Source organism: Heterodontus francisci, chromosome X (genome assembly GCF_036365525.1).
Source record: "Heterodontus francisci isolate sHetFra1 chromosome X, sHetFra1.hap1, whole genome shotgun sequence".
Taxonomy (NCBI): Eukaryota; Metazoa; Chordata; class Chondrichthyes; order Heterodontiformes; family Heterodontidae; genus Heterodontus; species Heterodontus francisci.
Window position 1 is genome coordinate 2,840,904 of NC_090421.1, and position 25,381 is coordinate 2,866,284.

At 40.5% G+C, this 25,381-nt stretch overlaps 1 protein-coding gene across 1 annotated transcript; it reads left to right on the top strand.

The window, feature by feature from the left end:
* Positions 1-1,040: 1,040 nt before the first annotated feature.
* On the top strand, positions 1,041-23,791 carry LOC137358605 (prostaglandin E synthase 3-like). The gene is made up of 8 exons (XM_068024660.1): positions 1,041-1,158; positions 14,265-14,378; positions 18,772-18,841; positions 19,453-19,551; positions 19,635-19,727; positions 20,835-20,897; positions 22,920-22,947; positions 23,031-23,791. Coding segments are annotated over exons 1-8 (489 nt in total). The 5' UTR covers positions 1,041-1,156; the 3' UTR covers positions 23,051-23,791.
* The last annotated feature ends 1,590 nt before the right edge of the window (positions 23,792-25,381 follow it).

The window sequence follows — 25,381 nt, forward strand, 5'->3', positions numbered from 1 at the left end:
CTGGGTAAAGGCCTGCTATGCTACCCGACCCCTACAGGATCCGATGACATGTCGGGTTCGGGTCGGGCTTCCGGGTGCGGCATTCAGAGTTGGGTTTCTTTTGCACACTTTTAGCTTTCACTCTTTTTCCTCACCTCCTCTGCAGCTGAGCTACCCACGGTGCTGCAGAGATGGCTCTTGCTGCATTCCCCTGAGAAGCTATCTTCCCCCAACAGTATCCAAAGTGGAAAATCTGTTGGAGGGAAATGGAAAACTACCTGCCTAGTTCTTCTACTCTGCCTGACGGTCACCCATTCCCTTTCTGCCTGAGCAGTCTTTACCTAGCTGCAGCTGGATATGTGGTATTATCAAAGACACAAATAAATCTCTAAATTTGTACTTGGCAAGCAAATTTATCAGGAACATAAAAAATTATATTTACAGAACACTTGATCACACCTCTCCTACGATAAATTACTTTGCAGTGCAATGTCCACTATTATGGAGGTAACCGCAGCAGCCATTTTGAGCACAGCAAGGTCCCACAATTAGTACTGACGCGAAACCGATCACTTATCAAAGGTGGTGGCGTTGGGTGAGAGAATACTCGCAGATTTTCAATACTATGGAATATAAAAGATGACCCTCTTGGCAATGTAGTGCTCCCTCTGTACTGCACTGAAGAGTCAGCTTAGATACTGACTGAAGTTCTGGAGTGGGGCTAAAATGGACGCCGACAGGCAGCTTAGAATTGCTGGAACACGAAACTTTGAGACGGAATTAAAAATTACATTGGAAAGAGTGAGGAGGGTGGTGGGGGGGGTAAACGTGCCAGAAATGAACCGATCCGGTGTATACATTTTCCCCTGACTCATTACCTTGGAACATAAGAACGTGATTTAGCGTAAAACCAGGCGCGCGCTAAACTGATTGACATTTTCGGGGAGGCGGGACATCCGGTCTGGCTCTAGTGTGAGCTGCGTGCGTTGAAGGTGACCAATGCGATTCGCGGACGCAGGATTAACGCCGTAACCATAGCGAGCGGCAGAGCGTGCGATGCGTCACTTTGTCTGGGCGAGGTGGGAAGGAGTAAAAAAAAAGCCAGAACGCGGTTGTTCAGACGCCACTTGGTCTTGTGAGCTCCCGACAACTGAGTAGAGCTTTAACCACAGCAGCCATGTAAGTGATGGTTTAATAGTCGGTTGGAATGGGTTCGGTCGACGACCAGTGGCGCCTTTATCCAGCGTCTGAGGGGGCCAGCCAGGATGGCTGGCTGGATTGCGAAAGGGTGGTGGGAGTTAGGCGCCTTTTCGCCAGTCTAGGCCTCTGCAGTAAAAAAAAAGTCACGGGGGTGGGGGGAGAGAAAGAGAGATCCCTTATGTTGGGTTAAAATTGAAGTGGAAGGTAAACGATCGAGGCTTACAATATTTTTAATTTTAAGAACCGTTTTTGGTAGCCGAGCTGAAACGTGCTTCAGAGAATGCCGTCTAAATGCCGTTAAATCTGTCTACTCAAACTCAATCCAGGAGGGTTTCTGTAGGTTGCGATTGCGAGTTACATCGGGTTGGAAGGGTATTGAATGTCTGGATGGGTTTGGAAATGGTAAATTCTCGCTGTCCAAATTTGATTTACAGCCTTTTAGTTTTTTTTGGGGGGGGGGGACGGCGTAGTCACTTTTTTTAAGGGGAGAAAAAACCGCTCTCGGCTTGCTTACACGTGAGAGTGAAAACGCACGGCAGCCTTGTGGGACTGTTTTATGTTCCAGCGCAATGAATTTCGTTTTCATGGTTGAAATATGCGGCTTTATCCACAAAAAAAACGACGTTCTCATCCCCACACCACCTAATCTTTATTTTGCCAAGTAAACCGACAGCACCGAATGGGACGACGTGTTCGGAAACGATTTGAAGGAACTGCGGTTTCTAGAAATTTCTCTCCCTCCTGCGCGCGCGCACGGGCACCAGCGCAGACATTTCGGGATCCCCGATGTTAATGTTTTGTCGGATTTTCTCTTTCTTATCTTTTCAACAGTGATTTAAAATCTGCATTTTTTGCTGGTGGTCTTCCAATTAACGGTAGGATTCAATCGGGAAAACTTTGGCAGTTGCGCAATGTTGAAGGAGCCGCTATTTAACGCAGCCTCGCAGGCTTTTCCTCACCCGCTGCACTCGGTGCAAACGCAATCCTTCTCTTTCCCATTTACACGTCCCTTGCTTCAATTGCAGAAATGTGTATGCTGACTTTTTCTCCCTTATCAGGCTTTGTTATGCGCACAGTGGTATAAAATCCAGAAACGTCGAAGGGCCACAAGCATTTTAATCTTGTAAGGATGCAACATATTCTAACCAGTTGCAAATGTTGTGGACCAGTAATGTTACTGGGCAATGGGGTTTGTAACCCGGTGTGTCCAAGTCTGGGAAATTTTTTTGCAGCTTCATTTTTAAGTCTGCTACTGAAAGGGTGAGTCGGTGTGAAGTGCTACATTGGGAACAATACAGGCTTTGCTGAGGGTATGAAGAAGGTAAACTAGAATGTTGCTGATCGCTGGGAATTGGGTACCCGGACATACTTACAAAGGGAGATAAAGCAAAGCTAAGACTATTTACGCTGGAAAAAGGGCAGCTGGGCCGAGATCTGGTGTGAAGAAAAAATCCTGATGAAAGTAACTTAAATCTGGCACAGACTCTAGCTCAGGAGTCTGAAGATACAGTTTAAAGTTCCTCATTTAGGGTGAAGAAGATGCTGTAAGCAATTCAGCGAGTGGCTTTTTTTGCAAAGTAGTTGTCATGGGGTATGATGGATGATGTAAAACTTGGAACTAATCAAATGGACACATTTCTTCCTGACTCCTTTCAAATATGAGATTTTTAAAAAAGTAGTTCTGCTCTCGTAAAATCAACTGCACTGAGTGATGTGATGCAGTGGCAGAACACAGGCCAAGTAACCTTTCTAGTTTGAATCTGTGTCCCTGAGTTTAATATAATTTAAAGTAATCTTGGATTTTTAAAAAATCTATACACTGAACAATCTTCTACAGCTTTATGATCATTTAGACTTTTCTTTGGTAGGCTGAAAAGTCCAAGTTCCAACAGTGTTTCCTCATAAATCAGATTTCTAACGCTAGGAATAAGCTGCCTGGATTTTATCTCTGCACTGGCTCTAGCGCTGGAACATCAACTGGACGTAATGTTGAAGTCGTCTTCTGACGAGCGCTATGAAATTTGATCACTGCCTCATCTGCCTGTTGTTCAACTGGTGATAATTTGCTGCTCTGCATTGGTTTGATTTGTTTAGCATAGTCTACTAAGACTTCTAGGTCTCTTTCAGCTTCATCTATGCTATTTAAACATAAATCGTGGAGTCCACGTATCACTGATTCCAGCATTTCTTGTTTTTGTATCACTTATTCTTCTTTGGTACTTTACATTTGTCTCCATTAAATGTCATCCGTCATTCTGTTCACTTACATGTTTTCTCTTGATTCATTCTGTAGTTTCAGCTACCTTTTTTGATTCTGCTCCTCTTCATTTGGTATTATCTGCAAATTTGACCACCTTGCGTCAAGTTTCTATAGCCCAGTCATTCATCTAAATTAGAAGCAGTAATGGTCCCAGCACCAAGCCCTGAGATGCCCCCATTCTGTAATGATCCCACCCCCTGATGTAAACCTATGTGTGCTCATTGTTGCCTACCTTTCAGCCAGTTTCTTCCATTCACTGAATCTTCATAGCTTTAAGTTTAATGGCCTTTCATGTGGAATTTTATCAAAACCCTTTTGGAAGTGGAGGTACATCATGTCATTGGACTTATACAGTCTGCTTTTGCTCGTCACTTGCTCAAAGACGTTAAGGAGTTTGGTCAGGTTTCCTTTCTGAATTCATGCTGCTTGCTGTTAACTAGGTTGTTGCCATAATAAGTCCTCTGGTGGTACTCACTGCTGATCCAAGCTCTTGTGCTGTAAGTGCAGATACAGACTAATGGAAAAAAAAGATGGCTGCAGATTGAAGACTTAATGGCTCATTAACACTTCATTTACTTGTTCTCTGGGTGTGGGCAATCCTGGTTAGGCTGCTTTTGCTGTCTTCGTGGTGAGCTGGATTCTGGAATGTTTTAAGAACCGGGTGGTCATTCTGATTATGCAGGGCTTTTCGAAAAAAAATATGCAGATAATGAAAAATCTGGTATTGAGCTATACCCCCAAAATGAGTGAGTAGGGGGAAGAAGTTGCATTCTGAAAATGTTAAGTTGAGGAATGTGTGATTGCTTCATTTTGTGTGGCTGAACCATGCCTTGTTATCTTAAGGTAAGGAAATTAGTAATGAGCAGTGGGCATGTGATCCGATGCAATGGACATATGAAACAACTTTATGTACAGGAAAGTTGCAGATTTTTGAAGAACTAGGGATGAGATTAATTGTGTATGTGATTGTGAACTAACTCTTAGCTCCCAGATTGTTGCTTGTACATTTCGAGAGACTTTATATACACATCTCTAGAATAAGTTCCTGTTTGAAGCTGCCGTGTAGCTACAGGGAAAGTTGTGCTGCAGCAGGTAAGATCTTTTAATACTTTGTACCCTAATGTATGAATTTTTAAACCTTTACACAGCCAGTTGTGGAGCATATATATTCAGCTTGTATGTGATGATTTCACATTTGGGTGCAACATTTAGATTTCCTTAAGGTTGCAGCAAGCAGTAGGGGTATTGCTTTGACATAGCGATGTGAGGATGCAAGGGCGAAGGAGGCAAGAGCATAATTAAATGAAGGTTTGCAGAGCAAGTTACATATTACTTGTTGACCTGGGGAATTTTGGTGAAAGTGAAAAGATTGAACCCCCTTCCTAGTCTTGGGGCATGTGGATGCTAATTCTTTGGCGCTATACCATATGAATTGGTTCTGTTCAGTGTTTGTAAGCCAGGGCACATTCCTTTGTGGCATATACTATGATTATGTCTGAATGATTACCTCAATCTGGTCATAGCCTGGAGTGTTGGGGTGGTATTTCCTCTCCAAATGCTTGTATAATGTACTTGTCTAATGTGCGAGAGGCTAATACAACTGCATTTGGCGCAGGTGAGTCCCAAGTTTTGTTCAGTGTAGTTGCCAATATATCTTTCCGTCCTATTTTTCTGTGCTCGTCATTTGTTCGTCATTTCTCCAGCGGTATTTTCCTTGTGACAAGTTTTTCAGGATTCAACATGCTCTTGAAGTTCTCAGGGTTCCTTTTCAATGTGAACTTACAAAATCGAAGTTGTCTTTAGTGATGCTTGGCCTCTTAGTTGAGAGATGATCATGGGCAGCTTGCCATTTGGCTTCCAGGGTGTGCCATGTTACCTAGGCCTCAATTGGCATGACCTTGATCAAATGCATGAGTCAGAACCATTCCTCTCGTTTTGCTTTTTGATGTATGTGATATCTCAAACTTCTAAAGGTATAAGTTTTCAAGATGTTTTTAGAGGTTGAACTGTCCAGGTCTTCAGCTATAGAGATGACTGGATCGAAGCCAAACAGGATGGGTGCCAAAATACTCTTCTTTGAGTTTGTTCCTGGTGGAGAAAGCATCAGATAGCATCCTAACTCGTTATATGGCTACATCCGAGTCGGGAGGAGTGCACTGTTGATTCTAGTTCTGCTTCTCCAGAGGTCACAACATATATTTATATTTTTTTCCACTTGCCAATATGGTCAATTGTAGAGTCTATTTTTATCCCAGATTAAAACACACCAACCAGGTTTCTTTATTAAACAACAAAATTATCAGTTTATTATAAAAACAAGTCTTAACCAGTAATGAAGCAAAGCATAAACACACAGATCGAAATATAAAAGTTCCCCTTGTACCTTGGCCCCACACACTGCTTAACTGAAAAAAGAGGTTTACTCTTTAGAGCTGTAGTACAAAAAAAATACGTTGGCCAAAATACTTAACTCTTGAAGAAAAAATGATATTAAAAGATGTCCGAAGTCCTTTTTGATTTGGTGTTCCAAATATGTATAGATGATTGTCGCTGGGATCTTCCTAGAACAGTTCTTGTCAGGTGAAGCTGATCAGTTTGAGCAGGCTTTCCAGGCAAAATACAGTAATGGGTTTCAGGCAGTTTCTTGCACTTCTCAGCTACTCGAGATGGAAAACTGGCAGGTTTTTTCAAAGAGCTGGGTGTTGCTCTCCTGGTAAGTTTTCTGTCTTTTCAAACCATTGTACATATGAGATTAGATTAGATTAGAGATACAGCACTGAAACAGGCCCTTCGGCCCACCGAGTCTGTGCCGAACATCAACCACCCATTTATACTAATCCTACACTAATCCCATATTCCTACCAAACATCCCCACCTGTCCCTATATTTCCCTACCACCTACCTACACTAGTGACAATTTATAATGGCCAATTTACCTATCAACCTGCAAGTCTTTTGGCTTGTGGGAGGAAACCGGAGCACCCGGAGAAAACCCACGCAGACACAGGGAGAACTTGCAAACTCCACACAGGCAGTACCTGGAATCGAACCCGGGTCCCTGGAGCTGTGAGGCTGCGGTGCTAACCACTGCGCCACTGTGCCGCCCATATCCCAACTTGCTGTCCAAAATGAAACCATAAACAATGTCAAGAGTCAAGCCTCTTGACCCCTATAAATCTTGACCTGTCACTTCTCTGTAAACATCTTTCCCCAAATCAAAAGCAACTCCTGCTGGGTAATTATTTGAAGACGGGTGCCTTCTGGTAACTATTTACAGTCCAGACCTCTGTGACCCTTGTTTAAGAAAAATCCATTGACTCCTTTTCAGTTTTAAACCACAAATCTTCAAAATTTAACAAAAAAAATGGAAGCACTCGTAACAATATGTTGATGGAACAACAAGATATTGATGTATTTTCTGAGCAACCAAACTTGGCCGAGTTTCCAAAATCCCTTTCTGCTTAGTGTCCAAAAACCTATGACCTGTTGAAGACCATAAATGGGCCTTTTTATTTGCATTCGCCTTTAATCTGTCTGGAAATTTAGAATCATGTTCATGATGCTTGGATTGATATCTATGCAGATAATTGGGAAGAACATCGAGTTATGTCAGTCTAGGGGTACGTGGCAAGAATCTTTGCCGCAACAGGGATCTGAGATGGCAAGTACTGTTTGCTGCCCTGCTCAAGTGGATGTTAAGACTCTATGGCATTTTAAAGAGGAGCAAAGCTAGCTGCCCTCACCAACCTCCACCGACACCAAAAAAAATGTGGTGAATCATCTCATTGCTATTTGGACTTTGGGTGTCTGCAGAAAATGTCTCGTGTTTGCCTACAGTAACATTTCAAAATGTATTGTGTAAAGCATTTTAGAACACCTGAGATGTGATGAGGGGCCTGTATAAATGCAGATTTTTTTCTCTGTACAATGTGACAATATATGCACCTTTTCTCACATGGTGTGCGAAAAGGTGATTTCCTCCCAGAAGTTGATTAAATGGCTCACTCCTGGGTGCAAAGAGGGCCCCCCTTTGGAAGAAAATGGTGTAACACCAATATCAATAATGCTAATCCGTTTAGCTACCTATCTCTCATCGAACATAACCTGCATTCTCAAAATGAGGCTGCATGTGTTTCTCCATGTCTGATGTCTCATTAGCAAAGGAGACTGCAAGTAAGCTGAAACCATGCCTTTGAACGAAAGAAGGGTCTGGTTGGATATAAGCTATTTTGCTTTGTGACCATCGACTGATGGGAAATCGTCTATTGTCAGTAGTTGGGAAGTGATGCTTAGTATTTTGTCAAGTAATGTACAAGGCTGGAGGAAAAAAGTACCAGGAGCCAATGGATGGCATCTCTACGCATATTTTTCAGAACTATTGTGTTAACATTCAATTATTCTAACAGGCAATAGTTGATGCTTGAGTCTTCTCTTGCACTGTTTTTCCAATTCTGTGTTTATGCACCCATTTCTGCCAAGCTGGCCACTTAAAGGCGTTGCTGCTTAAGGTTTCTTGGGCTACTGTATGTGGCTCTGGGCAGTCATTCTGGCCTCTACAACACTACCCTAGCCAATAGCAAAGGTATTACTGGTGCACGCTATTTTAAAATGGTGTGTGTGTGTTTTTACACACACATTTGTTTAACTGGGGCTAATTGTGAGCACCCTCTACTTCTACAGCAATCTCAATGTGGTTTCTATAATACCGGGAACCAGTTTTATGGAAACAGTTCCTCCGTATAAATACACTGAGCCACCTGTTGTATTGTTGATTAGGGTGCAGTCTCTTGGTGTCTCTGGCAGATGGTGTTCATGCTAATTATAATTACATTGATAGAAAGCAATGTGACACTAAGGTTTTGTTTGCAAATATCCTACTCCTTAACAGGGATTTTCAATATTGGATATGTGATTTATGAGGCCAGTCGTCAGGCTCTGCAAAATGTAGTCAAGTATAATCAATGGGTACAGAAGAACATAAGAAATGGGAGCAGGAGTAGGCCATTCAGCCCCTCAAGCCTGCCCCGCCATTCAGCTCTTTTGGACCTGCTCCGCATAACCCTCGACTCCCCGAGATTTCAAACATCTATCTACCTCCTCCTTAGGTACATTTAGTGACCCAGCCTCCACAATTCTGAGGTAGGGAATTTGAGATTCACCACCCTCAGAAGAAATTCCTTCGCATCTCTGTTTTAAATGTGTGACCCCTTATTCTGTAACTGTCCCCTAGTTTGAGATTCCCTCACCAGTGGAAACATTCTCAACTACTACCCTGTCAAGCCCCTTTAAAGAATCTTATATGTTTCAATAAGATCACCTCTCATCTAAACTTCAGTGAGTAAATGGGTACCTGGTATGCGAAGGGCTTTAAAGTGTTACGACGTATAACTCCATTCCTTCCCTTAGCCAAGAGGCAGATGATATTTTTCAGTTCTGTGCACAGGTAGCAAAGTTTGTCGTCTTCTCTCAGTAGAGAAGCATTTATCCCCTTTGTTGTAACTGAGGTGGGAAGAAGAGGAGACGTTCTATCTAGTTTACAGCACTGAAACAGGCCATTCAGCCCATCTGGTCTATATCAGCATTAAGCTCCACACTAGCTACCTTCCATCCTTCACCTAACCTTATCGGCATACCTGTCTATTCCTTTCTCCCTGGTATTTAACTATCTTTCCCTTTAAATGTATCTGTGCTATTTGCCTCAATAATTGTAGCGTATTGCACATTCTTGCCACTCTTTGGGTAAAGTGTATCCTGAATTCCCTATTGGATTTATCAGTGACAGTGTTTTTAATATATATAATCTGGTATTGGTCTACCCCACAAGTGATATTTTCCCCGTGTTTACTCCATTAAAGGCCCCATCAGGTCATCCCTCAGCATCCTCTTTTCTAGAGAAAAGCGACCCAACTGATTCAGTCTTTCTTGATGGTTATAACCTCTTGGTTCTGGTATCATCTTTGAATCTATTTTTGCGCCGCCTTTTTTTAATAATATGGAGACTAGATGTATTCACAGTACTCCCAAGTAGAGTCTAACCAAATTTCTATGCATAATCTCTCCACTTTTCAATTCTATCCCCTAGAAATTAAACCCAGGTGCTTGGTTTGCTTTTTTTAGTGGCTTTATTAACCCGCATTGCTACTGTTTATTTGTTCCTACAATACAACAGTGACTACACTTCAAAAGTACTTCATTGGCTGTAAAGCACTTGAACGTCCAATGGGCATGAAAGGCACTATATAAATGCAAGTGTCTTTTTTCTTTTTTGTGTATATGTGCCCCTAGATCTCTTTGCTTCTCTACCCCATTTTTGACTCTTATTATCCAAGCAGAGTGTGGCCTCCTTTATCTGTCCTACCAAAATGCACCACCCCACACTTTACTGTACTGAAATTAATTTGCCAAGTTCATTAATGTCATCTTGTACTTGTTTTTGTATTACCTACATTGCCGCCCCCCCCCCCCCCCCCAAAAAAAAAAAAATTGCTGTCATTGCAAATTTAGAAATTGTTAGAGTCCAAATCATTAACTGTAAATTGTGAACAATTGTGGTCCCATTACAGATGTAGAACACCACCCCACACACATTTTGCTGGTCTGAGGAGCTGCCTTTGACCCCTATGTTTGTTTTCTATTTTGTAGCCAAGATGCTATCCATTATGCTACCTGTCCTCCGACTCCACATGCTTTAACCTAAGTTATGGGTCTAAGTGGTACCGTTATCGAAAGCCTTTTGAAAATCCAAATATATTACATTTGCAGCATTGCCCTGTCTACCCTTTGTTCTTTCAAAGAATTCAACAATAAAGTTGTTTAAGCATAATCTTCCCTTTTTTGAAGTCTGTGCTGGTTTTCGGTTTCTAGATGTTTTTCTATTACATTTTTGAGTAAAGATTCTGTTATCTTTCCACCACTGGCAAGCTAACTGGTCCCTGGTTCCCTGGGCTTGCTCCATCTCCCTTTTTTAAATATAGGTATGACATTAGCTGTCCATCAGTCCTCTGGCACACTCTCCTTTTTCTAATGAATTCTTATATGTAATACCTCTGCTATCTCTTTTGCATCCACGCATATTGTCAGTCAATCATCTGGGCCAGGAGTTTTTCTTCAATATTTCTACCATTTCGCTGTCACCTTCAATCAGCGAATGAAGATTTCTGTGTAGTTACCAGAAATTGGGGTCATTTTAAATTTGAAATGACCAATCTGATGTCTTGCCTGAAACTTATCCTTAAAAAATGAAAAATAAGGGTCTGTTTATCCTGTGGCCCACAAGCCTTTAGCAATCTGACCTTCAAAGCTCAGGCAAATTAATTTCACTTGTACTTGTATTTATTTGCTGGTTTATCTTGTTTGAATTTTGTGGGTTTAGAAACGGCCTGTTTTTAATGCTGTTGCCTGAATGGTGACAGCCGAAGTCATAGCATCAAGTTCTGTTCATATCAGTACCTTGAGATATCTGGAGGCACAATGATGTGCATCTGTGCAGCCCATGAAGATGAAATGTTGAGCCACTCTGCTTTCGTTTTGTGGTACTGTGGGCACAATTTCTAATGCAACCTGTGGTGAGATAGAGAGCAGCAGACAGTTGCTTGCTCTTCTCCCTCAATATACAAGGAGGAAAAATTCGAAATGCCAAATCTTGACTACTGTTGTGCACTTCCTAGTATCTGGTTACAGATGTGCATTGGGAGCAGGTCTCCTGCATGGGGGCGAAGTGAAGAAATTGGCCTAGAGCTATTTTTGTCCTTGAAAGCAACTTTGGTGTTGACCTAAAGTGAGAGCTTTATAATTGCTGTGATGGCAGCACATGAAAATTGAGCCAGTTGTGCACTGCATTTCAATCTTTTTCCCTTCCTCCTCGCCCCCATTTTTATTTTTATTGGCCTGAAGGTAGACATTTATACAAGTTCTGGAAAAATTCTGATTATTTCTATGCTTTATCTGAGTCTAAATGCTGAAAATCTAATAGCATGGCAACAATCAGGGTCATTGTACCTGAGCCTCATCTTTATTATCTATAATTTAGCAGGAGGCAATGGGCAGTGATTGGAAGTGGGAACGTTGGTTGAGATAAATTAATTCAGCACGTGCCTAGGAACAAACTGGAGACGACTTAGCTCAGTACAACTGAGCTACACTCCAATTAAGTGCTGTATTTTTGCAAGACCAACCAAAGCTGTTCATTGTAAATGTACCTTTTTAAGTTTTCAGCATCCATGTTCTCTGCAGTCAGTGAGGCCTGACAGTCTCTGGAGTCTAAAAATTACTCATTTGATCATCCTTGCAAATGTTGAATTGCACAGTAATGCAACAAAGTGCATACAAGTTGGTTCTGCTTTTCACTATGCAATTAAATGTGTGCGTGGGCTCCTACACAATGCAAGACCATTTTTTATTTTTTCTTCACTCAGCAATGACTAAATAGTTTGGGAAATAAGTTGCTGTAAATGATTCTCATTAATTGGAAATTTATAATTCTGTGACATGCCACCGGTTTAACATGTTATCCCACTATACTGGTTCTATTAGTGTTCTACACCTTTTTGGATTGAGTCCTGAATTAATATAGGTTCTGTTAATCTGGGTGTAATTAAACCTGTGCACCCAATCCTTTGCAATGTGATTGTTCTCTGAATGTTCCTTTCCTTTTCCCACCAATAAAAACTTGACTCTCATCAATTTTGTGCTGCTGCCTCTCTGTGGTTCCTTTTTCTTTCAAAGCTATTCATTTCTCCTACCTTTATTTTGCTGAATGCACTGATGCCTTGCTGGGGTACAGTTCCACCAATGCCTGACATCTGATTCTCCCCATGGCCATTGTTCACAAGTGATTTTTAACAGTGTCAGCAGAACATTTGACGGCTACAGTACACCCAACTAATGCTGATTCAATTGGTACGCACTTCATGCAAAAGATCTCATCTGTTTTGTGCAGATTTTTTGTACACTTGGGTCACTGGACAGTGATCTACCATAGATACTTGGCACCTTTGAGTATGTGGTTCGTCTAGATAACTAAATGCACAGAACCATAATAGATGTTGGAAATTTAGTTTTTTTTTGTTGCAGTGTTTGGGGGAAGATCTGAAGTGAGAGAAACAGTACATTCCATGGCCGTATCCCATTTTTCTATGAACTATTGTGCTATTTTTCTCTCTCCACCCCCAACTTTATGATTTTTAAAAAAAATCAGCTTGGTCAAATGGCCTACTTTCCAAACTCCTGTAACACCTTCGGTTCCATGCAAGTGTCCTTCGCTTCTGTGACTATATGCAGGCCAAAACTGAAATGAAATTAGCTTCAGGACTTAGTGGTTCAAGGTATATTTGGACCTGTGTTGACTGTTTTCAAGGGGAATTCTATTTATTTCTAAAGAAAGGCAAGGATTAGTGTTGAACATGTGGGGGAGGGTTCTAACTTAGCCTGGGCTCAATATGCATATTATCATCTAAATATCTTGGCATGCTCCAGACCAGACACTCCGAAATGGCGTGAGATTGCTGGTTAATACCGAAAATGTTAGCTTTGTGCCGTGACCACCTCAAAATTGTGGGGTTACCTTATCATGCAAAGCATTGACAAGAAAAACTGAAGGCTAGTTGACTGGAGGAGTCCCTGGCTACACAAGCAGAAGCTTTGGGCACTTGTCGCTTTCAGATAGGAAATAGTGTGGAGTAGGATTCTATGGAAATAAGGAAATGGAAAATTTTCATAATTTGCTTGTTTTGTCATTAGTTCTTCCTTGTGGAATTTAGTGTTCCACATCATGTATCCCCCATTGATTTTAATTTACCAGTAATGCAATGCCAAAACTGTAGTGATGGTTGGCATCTTCAGGTTAAGTGCTATTATCTTTTACCTTTTCTTTCCTACATTGTCCCATATGTAACAGCTATTTTCTTTTGCCTTTATGCAATCCTGCATTTTCATTATGCAGGATGTTAGTACATCATCTTGGGCACAGGGCCTAGGTGCTGTAGACTAGCAAAAGAGAATTCTCTCAATATACTTAAATGGTGTGGTTAATTTCTATAGGGTATTTTGCAATGCGTTGTGAAGTTGCATTTGAATCTCTGGTTCTGATTACCTAGCTCAGAGGATCCCAAACATTGAGTGCCCCACCCCCACCCCAGCCCCCCACAACAGATTCATGTCCCATTCAAATGTGCCCTTTTTTCTCTAAGGAAGTGTCTTGAGACCCAAAAATGGCAGTGTTAAATCATATTGATTTCAAAAGCTGGGGGGAAATTGAGTAGTTCAGAAAGTTCACTCTGCCTTCAGTCATGTAGGGATTGTGTGCCTCGTAGTTAATTGCTTCAAGGATCTTTTTGTTTTTCATGTAGCAATTGAGAGCTGCCACAGAAATGTCTTTTCATTTTAATTGCAACCTCATAACCAGAGGGAATACATTATAGGGCCATTTCAGCACAAAGATATTTGAATCCCTTGATGTCTAGAAGGGGACATCGGATCTTTTATTAGCTGCAGCAGCTTTGCTGGGTCCAAAGTCCTCTTGTAGAAATTGGCAACAATTCAAACTTTGCTGTGCTGAGATAGCTACATAATGAACCTTTTGGCTATACGAGGTCATGTCAGTGGCTCTTATTCTTGGCTCTCCACCCTTTTCCCTTTACCCCTAGGCCCAAGGTTTGGGAACCTCTGACCTAGCTCGCATTGTTTTTCAACAGCGGCAGAACCCAGAGACTGAATTGCATTAAAGTCACTACTGGAATGTAAATACTTTTTTGCATGCGGCTTTGAGAACTTGTAGCCTTTTTTCACACAAACCTTGTGATTGTTTTCACTCCCATAATGCTTTTAGGCAGCCAGCTTCTGCAAAGTGGTATGACCGAAGAGACTACGTCTTTGTTGAATTTTGTGTAGAAGACAGTAAGGATGTTGAAATAAATTTTGAAAAAGAGAAGTTTACATTCAGGTACGTAGTAGATATTCAATCCCATTTATGTCAAAATGTCTGTCGTAAGCTTAGGGACAGCTTTATTTCACGTCTTAATTGTGTTTGAAAAGAGTCTAGGCTCTAATCTAGTAATACCGTTTCTCATTAGCACTGTTCACATAAATCTGCGTTTTACAGTTGGGTGGTATTTTATTAATGTAATTTGAAGTGCCAGTGGCCACCTCAGCAAATCTGTTGTATTCCCAGGTCTTGGTCACAAAAACTGGTGTACCCTCTACATTGATTTTTACAGTATCTTATTGCAGAAATTTTGTTAAACTTTTTTCCATTTTAGAACATTCACAGTTTAAAACTTGTGGCCAGCAAAAAAACTCATCCATCAACAATGCCTTGGCACTGCGCAAGAAATTTATTCGGTTGGCACTGATATTTTCCACCCCCCCCCCTCCCCACATACTATTGCTTGGCTAGGTGGGCATACCAGTTATATTCCTACAGGCTGCCAAAGGTATGCAGTTGTAGCCTGGGGAATTTTCCTTTTTAAGTATTTTCTCCTTTGTGTGGATACACCTGGCCATCATTTAGTATAGCTTTGAGACTGGCAAGTCGTAGTAGAGAATCTGCATCCTGCTGCTCTATACAAGCGCAAATTTCAGGGCAAACTGACACGCGAAAGTAATATAATGACCAAAATTCTGTTAACTTTCTGGGAAAAGGCTGAAATGTTGCAAACTGGAATCATTGTAGTTTGGGAACTTGGCATGGCATGTGAGACTATCACAGGTACCATGCAGGTGGGGGGGCAGTGGGGGATTAGTATATCTACCTTGTGGTTTTTCATTAAATGTTGTCTGCTGAATTCTGGGTCTAGAGTTTGAAAATGACTTGAACTGAACACCACAATTGCATAACATCTAATGAGCTCTGAATGAAAAAATTAATTTATCTTGTATTTTAAATGATTTTTGAAGTGTTTGAGTAAATGAGTGAAATTTGGGAACATTGAAAATTGCCATAGCACAGAAGCATGTGTTAATTATCAGAAGCAGCCAATTTAATTTGTGCTTGAAATGCACAGCCCTCTTTACCTTGGCAGCTGATCAGGCTTTTGAGTTGGTTTCCTAGGAAGTGTGTAAGAGCAGGATAAGTTAGTACTTTTGGGTGGGGAGGGGGTGGTGGAAAAGCCTGTTCGCTCGCTCTGTCCCTCTCCCCTCCGATATTGAGATCAGGCATGCCGACCTTGGGGGAACTGATGGTATACCAATTCTGTTCTTGTTTTGATGATGTCATGCTGCTATTGGGAGGAATAGTTGTGCCTTTACTGTGAACATGTGATTCTTAGAACCATGAGGCTTGCAGAGGATTACCATTGAATTGTATGCTCGTCAACCAGTTGGAAATGCACATGCTTCTTAACTCAGCAAACAGTTGTAATAGTTTAATTGCTGTTTCCATTTTGAAGCTAGTGCGTGTTTATTTATAGATTGGAGCTATCTCTTTTGCAATAAGTTGCTGTTGGTGGAGAATTTATCCTGCTTGTCAGGTTGTTTTCTTCCTTAATGTTCGCCAGGTTGCTGACCCTGTGCTTCTGATTTAACAGGCCTCTGGTATCTTGTCCAAATGAGCATGGACAATGCATTTTGGAAGACTGGATGTGGAGAGCATTAAAGTCAAACCTCATTGTGTCCTTTTCCTGATGTCAGTAACGGTCAACTGATTAGGGCAGGATCTCCAGTCTCTTCCCCTCCTCCCCAGTGCAGGGGGTGATGCCAATTATGTCCAATGTTTGCCATTTCTTATCAACCACCTCTAGTAGGGAGCTGACTGCCGATCATTTTCAGAAGTGTTGCTTACAAGTTGTTGGTTACTCTAGAGCAAATAGGGAGCCAGTTATTTCTGCTTCCCCTTTCCCTGTTTTTCTGTTCTCTTCACATTCCAGCCTCTTCCTTGCCCCTAAAAAGTGCTTTGTGCAGCTGTTGCAAAGAAATAATGTGTATTGACTGAACTTGCAACATTTGAGCCTGCAGTGATGCTCTGAAAACATGGTCAAGATACAGTATGCCCAAACATCAACATTTGTCCTAAATTTAACCTGTGATTTAAGTTTCTGTTCACTGCAGTGCAAATTAGGGAGGTGGTAGCACATGTTTGATGCAGTGAGCTCCTGAAGATGGAGGTCAGATCTGTAAGTATAATGAGGGCATAATTAAAATAACAGCATATACCTAGAGCTGCATATGAATGTGAAGCAACATCTTTGCGCAAAAGCTTGCAAATTTTTCCCCAATCTCGCATGCTGAAGCCAATTGCAGCTGCTGTGCTGGCTCATCAGCTAACAGCACAGACTGGGAATCAAGCCTGGGACTTTGTATGTCTGTATATTTTATTTAGAAATTGAGTTATGAGAGGAGCTTGATATTCAATTTTGATATTGTCACCTGCATATTCTAGTTTCATTTTGAGACCAAAGTGAGGAAAGAAATTTGCTCAAACAAAAACTTGCTCACTCATTTTACTTTTAAACTATTTGACAGTCTCATGGTTCTCCATTTTCAGAACTTGGATGATAGATAATCTCAATTTCTGTAGGTTTCCTTTTGTTTTAACCTTGTGTCCTCCATTCTGGATAATTTTTCTCTTCCTTCACCTGCCCCCCCAACATTTTTGAAAGGGGAGAATTCTCCATGCATTATTCCTTATGAGGGCTAGGGAGTTCCTCCTATGCTCCTGCCCGAGTGTCAGTGCTGCAGGCTCCAGATTGTTTGGGCCTTAGTGAATGCAGCAAGTTTACTTTTGGTGTTGAGTTGGCTTTGCGAGACCTGTACATCAGGAGTATTGGCACAATATTTAAAAGTAGTTCATAACTGTTCTGAGTTCCTTGAAGGCCAGTGAGGGTTTTTCCCCCTCCATTTTATCTGGTGGTACCAGCTTGTTGGAAATAGTTTCATTTCAAATAATTAGCAACCATAACCTATATGTGATGATGGAATTACTTCTGCAGATTTAAATATAGAGGAAGCAAGGCAGTATTGATGTGAAAAAACAAAAATGTACTGATTGTGCTCAAACTTTATTTCCACCTTTTTTGTTTTAAGGTAAAAAATTCTTTTTCTGGTCTCATTTAATTATTTCCTAATGAAGGTTGAATGGCTCAGTGGGAAGTGCACTGCTCAGTGTGGTATTGAACCATACAGGCCATAAAGGTCTTTGAGGTTCAGTTCCTGGCCTGTGCTGAGTTGGATGATTTCCACCTGGAGCATTGAGAACACCACAGTTGACTTAAATATCCTCCGGTTAAGACGAGGAAAAACCACCAGGGCTTCATTGGTGTAGCTGCCCAGTGACAACTGTTGACCAGTCCATGTGTGTTAACATTGAGGCAGGAGGATTGGGCTCAGCTGTTAGCACCTCACTTCTGTTTCTCCTAAGTAAGAATAGAGTTAAAAAAGCAAAATACTGCAGATGCTAAAATAAACAAATGCTGAAGACTCTTGATGGATGCTGCCTCACCTGAGAGCAGAAATAGTTCATTTTTCTGTTTTAAGCCTTCTCAACTGAAATTGCTGATGGGGCGTGGGGGTGGAAAATACATATGCTGTAGGGGTTTAAAGGGCAGAACTGATATGAGCAGACCAAATACGGCATAATGAGAATATAAAAGATGATGCGAGATGACAGGCAAGTTGGGGAATGCATGAATAGTAAAGTGGAACAGGCTGCATTAGCACAGGCGTCTAGTGGATGGGGAAAAAAGCAGATCAACACCAAGGTTGCAAACCACCCTGCCAGCACTGTTTTGATGGTTAGGTGGGAAGAATCTCCCCTTTGCTGGAAATTTTAGCACACCCATTCTACCATATCAGTGCCTATTGCCTAAGAGAAAATGTGGGCTATAGTTAAGATCTGATGTACTTAAAGTCAATATTAAGACCCGACGGCCTTGTAGAAAATGAGGTGCTGTTCCTCAGCTTGTGTTCAGCTTCATTGAAACAGTGTAGAAGGCCAGCGACAGAAGCAAGCGTTCGAGTGTGCACTTGAAGATAGAAGAGAGTTCTTCACTTTTTTCAGTTCTGATGGGTTTATACCTGGAAGATGGCTGTCCAGCTGGGATATAGATGTTCTTTCATCTATGCTGTTACAGACTCTTAAACTACAACTATTTGCTACAAAATTTGGTTCATATTCTGATGTATGGACCTACGCAGAATTTTTTTATTTTTAGAACTTGTATTTTAAGATGTAAGCCATAAAATAAGGAATGGTAGTAAATTAAAATTATCTTGAGCAAACATTAACTTAATGGTGCTTAGCATTTTCTTTTTAATCTATTGTTCGGCTCTGTTCTGTAATGTTTGAGAAAAGGATATTGAAATTCATTTTTTTTTTGTATGGCTTGTCTCTTTCCCTGTAGCTGTCTTGGAGGAGCTGAGAACATAAAGTATTTTAATGAAGTTAACCTTTATAATGCAATTGACCCAAGTGTAAGTATTGGTGATCTTCAGAATAAATGAGCCAAACAAGTAATGTTCTTGGGTTTTTTTCCCTATCCCAGTGTCAATTCTTAACCAAGAAAGCATGCTAATGACCCATTCCCAAACTCTGCCATGCAGGTGTTCAGTTTGCCATTAAGGCAACAATGGTTCACTTTTGCTTTCTAAATGTTGTATTTAAATTCCTTTTTGAAAGGTTTGCACTATTTGGGGAAGAGCCTAGCTTTTGTTATATAAATTGTACATAGCTGGGGCTGAATTTTTACAAGTGGATTGTGCTAACCCCCCACCCCCATCCCCTGCTCTCCCAAGAGATGAACCTGATGGTTAGGTGGCCTGCTTCTGGGCCTCTACCCATGCTGCTCCTGAGCTGACTCTTAGGAGATGTGCTAAAGTGGTTGAGTGGACAGTTTACCTCCCGTTGACTCTTTTTTTTGGAGAAATATCTCTCTATAGTAATGCAACCTGAATCAAAGTTGATAGGTTTTTATTTTTAACTGACCTATTTAAATTTGCTAGAATAGAAATGATTGCAATTGAGTGTAAATTATATAGATTTGTTTAATACTGATGTATATTGTTCCCTTAATTATATTCTGTAGGATTCCAAGCACAAGCGGACAGACAGATCTGTCCTGTGCTATTTACGAAAAGGAGAATCTGGTCAACTATGGCCACAGGTAACCAAAGAAAGAGCAAAGGTAACTGGGATCATTGCAAAAAAAATTTTCTCTCCTATCCCATATCACTTGCTTTCAATTACTGACTGACCATTTTTGTACAGTTAAATTGGCTCAAAGTGGATTTCAATAACTGGATAGACTGGGTTGATGATCCAGAAGAAGAAGATCTGTCCAGCTTTGAAAAGTTCTCACAGGTAGGGACAACTATATTTTTGGAATTCGAAGCTAATGTATATTACTCGACTTGGAAATGCGCAACCTCAAAAAGGGTAGTTGTGACATTTGTCCAGTGTTGAGGGTCAGTATATCGTTTTTGGAAAGTGAATGCCTTTTTTATTAAATACCTGAAGGAGGAGACTTGATCTGGGAAGAAAAATTCCTGGAAAAAGTTGAACTGTATTCCAGCATTGTTTTAAACCACCCTAGTTTGCACTGAATCTTATGCTTCACTTGCTGCTCAATTTGGGTTCTCCTGTCAACTTTGCCACTTGTCTCCCTGCATGCTTAATGCCCTAGAGCATGCAACTACAAGTAACCTCTAACCCATAAGAAAAAATCACCTGCATACAATAATGTGGTAAGCACCAGTTATATACACATCACCACATGTAGTGAGCAAAACTAACTCTAAACTATAGTGCTCCTTGCACAATGGCACTGGATATGAATTGTGATATCTTGAATTTGCTGTGATCAGCAGGAAGATACCAACCTCATTCCTATGAGGAAAAATAGGTGTTTTGTGCAATTAAACCATACTGGTAACTTTGTTAAACTGCATGTTTTAATGTGCAGTTTGGAGTAAGATCATTTTAAAAAGCTCAAAACTTGAATTGGTATCTGTGTCGAAACTATTTTTCTCCTTGGAAAGTGGTGATTTGTATTGAGTACAGTTCTGTGGCTGCCCACCACCTTCTAGTACCTTTAACCAAGTGGCTATTCATGTGTGAGCGCAGATAGTGTTAGCAGGCTATTGGACTGTGGAGGGTATTGCAGATGTGACTGATATAGTTGTTGCTGCTCAGCCCCACAAGTGCTCTTTCTAATGAGCTCACTAGAGAGTGGTAATAATGACAGATCCTGGTTCGTACTCTGTCCCTTTTTCCTCGTTCCCTAGGAATTGAGACATTCCAGCTGAGATTAGTTTAAGCACTGATTAGGGATTGAACTGGAACCATCCTGGTCTGTAACTCGGCACCACCCCAGTGTGTTACCTATCCCTTTTTAAGGAGCATTATCCGTGTACTGCAATAGAATTAACTTTTTTTTTTAAACTTGCTTTAAAAAAAAAACTTCTTTAGATGATGAACAATATGGGAGGAGATGATGATGGAGACATCCCAGACGTAGATGGAATGGATGATGTAAGTATGAAGACATTTGCTTATTTATTGTGTATTTTCAGTAGTAACTAATTGTTAAATGGAAATGTGATTATGGGGCAGCCCAGTAACTATAGAAGCGATGAGTAAATTCTCAAGGGTTCAAGTTCCTGTTGCAAATTTTGTTGCTTTCTATCGATAAGTTTTGTGCATTGCATGTGGTAACATGGTTAAATTGCTTTTGAGTGCATAAACATCTGAGTCTGCCCCATTAACTGTCTTATTGTAAACAAGTCTGGTTCAGGCTATCCTAGTTTGTGGAAGGGAATAAAAATGACATTTTAAATGGGAAATTCAAGCCTAAATAGAATTTGTGGGAGCATTGCCCTGTCCACTTTCCCGCAATGTTACTCATGCTCACTTTTCTAGTGTGTACACTTGAAGTTTTTTTCTTTATTTAAAAAAAAACTTCATTTCCTTAATGTTCTGATACCAGAATATTGACACGTTGCTTTCTTCAGATATAACAAGGTCAAGGCTGAAATTTAAAGGAGTTGATTGAAAAAGGACAAATTGATAATTGTGATATGATTTTGGCAGTTCTATTACTGGCACTTTTGTCTTTGCGCCAGGCTCTCAATCTTAGAATTGAGTCAGTAAGAGATTTGAATCTGTGTGTTGCCACATTATTGGGTGTTTAGCAGAGGGTTTTTTCTCCAAAGAAAATTCCCCTCGGAAATTGCTATCTCCTGGTTTTACAAATTCCTCTCTACCATGGCCATTCTCTTATGTGACTCTCCCTTCTTCTGACTCTGGCCTCAGTGCATCCCCTGCCCTTCAGCCCAACATTGGTGGCTGTCTTTTGCCATCTAGGCTCCAAACTTTGGAATTTCCTCCCTAAACCCCTCTGCCTCTCCAAATCCTCTTTAAAACCCACCCTTTGGTCATTTTTCCTAATATCTGCTTTGGCTCGTGCCCATTTTTTCCCCTTGCATTGCTCTCTGAAGTGTTGTGGGACCCTTTTTTCTATGGAAAAGGTGGTGCATAAATGTAAGTTGCTTTTAGTGTCAGCAGACCAACCTTGTGGTTTTCATAGTTGGGCCCTATTCCAATAAGCACAAATGCATTTTCTAGTGACATTTTGCTTTTTGCCCCTATTTAAACAAGTGGTGTGCTTATGGCTAGTTATAACATTGGGGTGGCAATTTGACTTTCCCCAAGAATCAATTGCTGATCTGTTACACTGAAGATTCTTGTGATGCATGAAGTTAAGTGCTTCCCACAAAGCCAGGAAGGTGCAACAGCAGCAGTACAAGATGTATAGCCAGGGAAGGGGAAAAGTGGACAGTAAAAGAACACATCTCTCTTGCCATAGACATTTGGATGTTGGTCACTTAACAAATTCAGTGGTTAGAGGTGAATGATGCAGAGTAGAAAAGTCATTGTGCCTGATAGCATTATAGCAAAATTGGCATTTAATAGCACTAAATATCTGTACCCTAGAAATCTGTCTTCAATGTGGAACCAAAGCATAAAGTATATTTGATCTAGATCTGTTCCACTGTCTGAAGGTAATGCATAGTTAACACTACAGCATCCCATTAGATTCTTGTGATGCATGTATTTGTGGTATTTAACTTCGCATTTCTAACTTGAGGTCTCTTGGGCTTGTATGTCACAAAGTAACATACATGGTGGCTACTGGAAAGAAATACTTAACTAAAGTTGTATTAAGTTGGTGTAGCCAACTTATTTGATAAATAATTAGGGCATGTGCGTTTAAGCCTGCGTTATTTTTTTCCGTCTCAACTAAGTAAATATTCAATTTGGACTGTGTAGCTATGGGATGTCAAGGTGCTATTCTATAATTGGGGGTGAGGGGTGGGGCCGTGCGTGGTGGTGTAATTGGAAAGAAAATTTATCCCCGTGGTTCCACTTGTAATACTCCCTGGAGATATGCTGGTAGAGATGTGCCACTTGCCTGACTTCAACAGTAAATTGACGCCATACATGCCAACATATTTAGTAAATGGCTTTAATAATTGTTCCCTGTTGCTCTTTTAGGATGGGTCGCAGGACAGCGATGATGAGAGTAAGTAGAATTTTGACACTTTTTTTTAAAGTGATATGTTTTAAGCTTTTACTGTTACTCAGTGTTTTATATTTCTTTTTCAGAAATGCCAGATCTAGAGTAAATGAATTGGGGAAAAAAGGCTTCAGGGAATTGGAAGAAAAGCATTCATTAAACTGTTAATTTTTAACAAAACAATTATAAGTTGATAGCTGTTGAGGGCAGTGGTGCATCTTTCAATCCACTTTCAACCTGTTTAAAGGCTTCTGTAGGGGTCGATGCATACCAGAGTATTGGACAAAACTGCTTACCAGTACAGTACAACATTTAAAAAAAAAATGCCATTATGTACAAATACCAATTTGCCAGGACTTCACAAAAAAATTAATTTTAAGTTATTTATAGTAATCTGCATTTGTATTGACTAGTACTAAACCTGCACTTGAAGTTCCTATACAATCTAGGACTGTATTCCTTCAGTATCAATAAAGCCACCTTAGCTAATTCTGCAGCAGTTAGGATGCTGAGGTTTTAATAAGTTTTCAAAGTGGCTTCATCCCTAATAATTGGTTAAAACTCTTAATGGTATTGGTTGACCCTTAAGCTTCTACATCTGTTAGTATGAAGAGTGATAAAGCTGTACATTGTCGCTTGTGGATCTTAAGTGGCTGTACATTTAGATGACCAAGTGTATTTGCACTGTCTTGAGTATGAATGCAAGTTTGAAGAAAATGTTAATACACTATCTTTAGGATGTATTTTGTGAAATCTGCTCAGTACAAGCTGAAAACCTCAATTTATGTCAAATGCAATGGAATTTTTTTTAAGCCTACAATATCTTTCTAATAAACTGTTAACACTTAAACATGCTGTTTGTGTGGTTTTTCAAAAATAGACAAGAGGATATGACGAGTATGGATGTGAAGAATCTTTCCCTGAAGAGATTCAGTCCACTAAAATAGATTGGGATGCATTTGTTGAGATGTTACTTTAAAAATGTTTTTTTCTTTCAGTAGTATCACAGCACTTTCTGTGTAGATGTCATCTTTCCTTTTTATCTTCACTCACTCGCCCAAAAATATCTAGAAGGCATTTTTTATGGTCTTGTATAGACAGTATGACACTTGTTCAGCAATTCCCAGCTGAAGTAAACTACACACTAGTTTACTTAGGCATAACATTTTTGCAGTTACTTCTGTTGTATTCAAAACTTCGATCTGAGTTTGTATAGGCTGAAATCCCTACTGTGCTTAAAGCACAATGGCCCAGAAGTATTGCCTTGGTCGCTTTTGTCTGTGTTGGACTAATACAGAACATAATTCTATACTTCACACAGTACCATCTGAGCTAACTGCTTCTGCTATTCTTCCTTAGGATTAAACAGTCAACTACAGGGACAGTGCCAAACATTTGATTTTTGGCATCTGTTCAGTGTCTCGACCTGTATCCTTCGTGCAGAAAGATTCATTTGAAATGCAACAAAACTTGTATTTGTGTAGTAACTTTTTAACATAGAAAATGTTCCAAGGTGCTTCAAAGGAAAACTGTAACAGGTGCAGAGCCCTTTGAAGGAGAGGTCAAAGAAATGACTAGCAAGCTTGGCCAAGGGGATGGGTTTTGAGGAGGTTTTTAAAAGGTGGGTGGGGGTTGGGAAAGGGAGTACCAGAGTGGGAACAAGGCAGCTAAAGGCTCTGCTACAAGAGATGGAATGTGGAATGGAGGCAATGCACAAAAGGTCGGAGTCAGAAAGCAAGGATGTGGGAGTGGGTGGAAGATCAAAGTTTGCATAAGTGGGATGAGTAAGGGCTGTCGAGGAATTTGTAGACTGGGATGAGAATTTTAAATTTAGATTGAGAGGAGCCATTATAGATCAGCAAGGGTTATGGAGCAGTTGAGTTAGAGGGGGTGGTAGAGAGAGCAAGTCAGGAGGATGGCATTTGAAGAGTTCACTTGTCTGTCTTCTGACCATTTGGCTCAGATAAAAGAATGAAAATGAAAGCTGCATGAAGGAGAACTTCTTCCAAAACAAGTAATTGGTGACCAAAACCTGGCCAAAGTTGGGGTGTGAATAGAATGGCAGAGGGGCTTGGGGAAGGAATTCCAGAGCATAAGGAACATAGATGAGCATTTTAAATTTTTTGGGAATAGGAGCCAATGGAGGTCAGCAAGTACAGGAGTGATCGGTGGGCATTCAAGATGGATTTATCTGATCTAGAGGAAGTTGGTGTTCAGTGAATAATGCAAAATACAATATGAAAAATCTGAATGAGTACCAAATCCTGTACAGTATGTACCTTTTTTAAAAAAATATGGAGCCAAATCCTGCATGATAAGAACTTTACACACTGTTCTAGGGACATCTTTTCTTTCAAAGGTACAATGCTCATTAAAATTTGAGACAACAAACTCTTAATTGATCAAGAAGGCAAGTTGAACTAGAGAAACTTCAAAGTCA